The sequence below is a fragment of the Gigantopelta aegis genome, chromosome 9 (assembly GCF_016097555.1).
Source record: "Gigantopelta aegis isolate Gae_Host chromosome 9, Gae_host_genome, whole genome shotgun sequence".
In the NCBI taxonomy this organism is placed as follows: domain Eukaryota; kingdom Metazoa; phylum Mollusca; class Gastropoda; order Neomphalida; family Peltospiridae; genus Gigantopelta; species Gigantopelta aegis.
Genome location: NC_054707.1, coordinates 55,972,905 through 55,976,317, shown reverse-complemented (window position 1 = coordinate 55,976,317; position 3,413 = coordinate 55,972,905). Strand labels below are relative to the sequence as shown.

General features: G+C 38.6%; 1 protein-coding gene across 1 annotated transcript; it reads left to right on the top strand.

Moving 5' to 3' along the window:
• The first annotated feature begins 735 nt into the window (after positions 1 to 735).
• Positions 736 to 3,222, top strand: LOC121382119 (beta-1,4-galactosyltransferase galt-1-like). The gene has a single exon (XM_041511623.1). It carries the CDS (start codon positions 1,436 to 1,438, stop codon positions 2,942 to 2,944), a length of 1,509 nt encoding a protein of 502 aa, XP_041367557.1. The 5' UTR covers positions 736 to 1,435; the 3' UTR covers positions 2,945 to 3,222.
• The last annotated feature ends 191 nt before the right edge of the window (positions 3,223 to 3,413 follow it).

The window sequence follows — 3,413 nt, the reverse complement described above, 5'->3', positions numbered from 1 at the left end:
AATGTAGCGGGTTTCCTCTCTAAGACTATATAATATAAAAATTACCAAATGTTTGTCATCCAATAGCCGATGATTAATAAATTACTGTGCTCTAGCGGTATCGTTAAACGAAACAAATTTTAACTTTGAGTGTTACCACTGAGCTACATAGAACACGTCGCTGAATATATACACACTGAGCTGTGTTAATTCTAAAATACTGAAAACACTGAAAAAGTCCGAATCTGGTGTTACATGCATGTGTCTCACTTATAATAGGAACTAATAATGTCACAGCTGTCCTCTCCTACTAGTGAGAAGCATCAACCTTTATCTATCATCTATATGTTTCCGTTATAACGTTATAATATCAATGAAAGGAAATGAGAGTCGTAATTAATTCAAGGCCTGTAAGTACACAACAAGGATGATCGACGGGAGACAGGTACGTGGCTGTCTCATGTTTATCAACCCCGCATAGTGTCGTCTCGAGCTGAGCATAAAGATTGCAGTTTAAATCTATCAGTATTAACTGTCGATTCGGGACGATACCTGGGTGGAAATAGTAGACTCCGCACTTGAACGCCACGGAAAACATGTTTTGAGAATGGAACCATGAGATGTCACGTATCGTGACATTAAAGTAACAAGTTGGAACATTCTTCTTCTTTGATGTTTTGTTGATCAAAGTAGCCTAAATATTGTTTTAAAGTGATTAGCATCTCGTGACTGCAGTAACTGATCAAGAGTAGCCTACATATATGTAGCATCAAAACTGAATTGAAAAAAAAAGAATGACAGAAGGAAAGAAGACTGTACAAGTTTTCGAAACTGCAAGGTGGTAAAAGTCCCGTGAAACTTGTGAAGTACTTTTTTGTTTCACGGATGATTGTTTTTTTTATTTGTCTTCGTCTAGGACTAGCACTTTATCTGGATTTCCACCCTTAATACACTTGCTTTCGCACCGAGTCAATCTGACCTGTTAAAACAAACAGTAATCATTGACTGTACGTACGGGTCATTCTAAGCAGACGTATTTATTGCATTTGCCGCCTTGCGAGATTCCTAATCTGTACACCTGCATTGTGTGCATGTACTGGGTACGTGTCTCAGAGGGATTATGCTACCTTTTATAACGTACCGTTTCATTGTTTTGTGAGGACTTTCCACGGAATGAATGTATTTCTCAATGACGTTTTGCAAGTAATGGACTTTTGTCACTGAAGTCTGGAATACCAGTGCTAAAAAATAATAAAACAACTAAGTACTGAAATAAAACAGACTTAAACTTGTTTCGTTTGTATACATTGTGACATGAAAATAAACTAGAAAATGATCAAAACCTCCGTTGCAACTGTAAGATAATACATGCAAATATGATTATATAGGACACAGATATTTATTTTGTGTAGACCTAATATCGATCAACCTTCATCCGTTTCGTTCGTGGTCCGAAATGTCTGTCGGTTTCAGATACTTGCTGCTTGGAGGATTGTGTCTGTACGTCTGTGTGGTTTTGTCCTTTCTCAGCATTTTACAGCAGAACACAGACACGTCCAGTGATTTCAAACTGAAATACCCTCGAAGTGAGAGAACCAGTTACACGGAGGATATCACACCTTTTCAAAGAGAAAACAGAATTGCGCGATTAAATAACAAAAACAGATTTGCTGAATCAGATCTGAATGCAAACCGATTTACAGGATCAAACTTCAGCAAAGGCACACTAGTAATAGGTAAGTCTGTGGAAGAAAGTATCAACGCTCTCAACACGAATTTCCTACCGTTGTTTGACAATCATTTTGTCTACTCTGCATACGTAGATAAAAGAAAAAAAACTGAGTATGTTAGGATTATTGCCATTGGTCCTTCGGGAAAGGGCAACAAACGCACTGGATTCTTCTGTCATTTTGGAGAATCTGTCAAAAGATCCAGTGATAAAGTTTTTTCAACCGAGCTGATTTACTACGAAACGTGTGAAAGTCATCTGATGGTGTATTCATTTTATATAATGTCGTGTCCAATACCCGATAATGTACTGGAGCACTATCTAACTCTGGGGCAAAGTAACATCACGATTACGAGGTCAAACCTTTCAACACGACCTGGAATCGAACTTCCTGTTTTAAATAATGAGGTCGGGAAGACGACCAGTGATGACGTCAGGTTTGGATTGTGTATTCCTCCGCTCTTCGGAAACATCAATGTGCTGCGTTTTGTTGAATTCATCGAATTATCTCGATTGTTGGGGAGCGAACATTTTACGTTTTACGCTCATGAATTGTCCCATGGTGTGAAATCTGTTTTACATTTTTACGAAAAGGCAGGGATAGCCACAGTTCTTCCGTGGAAACTTCCGGTACAGAATATATGGTACAAGGGACAATCTGTCGCTATAGGTGACTGTTTATTCCGAAATATGTATAGATATAACTTTGTAGCATTTAATGATATTGACGAATTTATTTTACCCCATCAAGGAGAAACCTGGGAAGATATGTTAGAATATATACATCTCAATTCAACCATTACGGCAGAAGACACTGCTGTCTATCGCTTCAAAAGTTCATTTTTCACGCCCACGAAAGAGAGAAGAAACTCGACTCATTTTCCAAAATCATACAAATTATTTATTTCACTAAACAATACATATCGTACGGTGAAAGTAAGTAATATTAGAACGAAGTTGCTTGTAAATCCAACCAGAGTTTTTGAAATCGGTATTCACCATCTTAGCAAACCTATTGACGATAAATTTGTCACTTTAAATGTTGACCCTCAGGTGGCGTTATTGCATCATTACCGGAAATGCGATCCAAGCTATGATATGTCATGTGGGGCATTTAAAGAGGATACGACAGCCTTGAAATACACACATTCTCTAATTTCACATACTGAGCATGTTTTGAAAGAAATACAACATTTGGACAAGACATTCAACACCAGTGGTTTGAACAAATTATAAAAACTTTTTTTTTGTGGGATTGAAATGTTAATTTAACATATTGTTTTCCAATCAAATATTTAAGTATCAGAAATACGTTTTTCTACTATGCATAATGGATCACTTTTCGATACATTCTATGTTCACAACTCGATGTTTTTGAACGCATCTAACGAATGAACCGGCCTCGGTGGCGTAGTGGTTAGGCCATCGGTCTACAGGCTGGTAAGTACTGGGTTCGGATCCCAGTCGAGGCATGGGATTGTTAATCCAGATACCGACTCCAAACCCTGAGTGAGTGCTCCGCAAGGCTCAGTGGGTAGGTGTAAACCACTTGCACCGACCAGTGATCCATAACTGGTTCAACAAAGGCCATGGTTTGTGCTATCCTGCCTGTGGGAAGCGCAAATAAAAGATCCCTTGCTGCTAATCGGAAGAGTAGCCTATGTAGTGGCGACAGCGGGTTTCCTCTCAAAATCTGTGTGGTCCT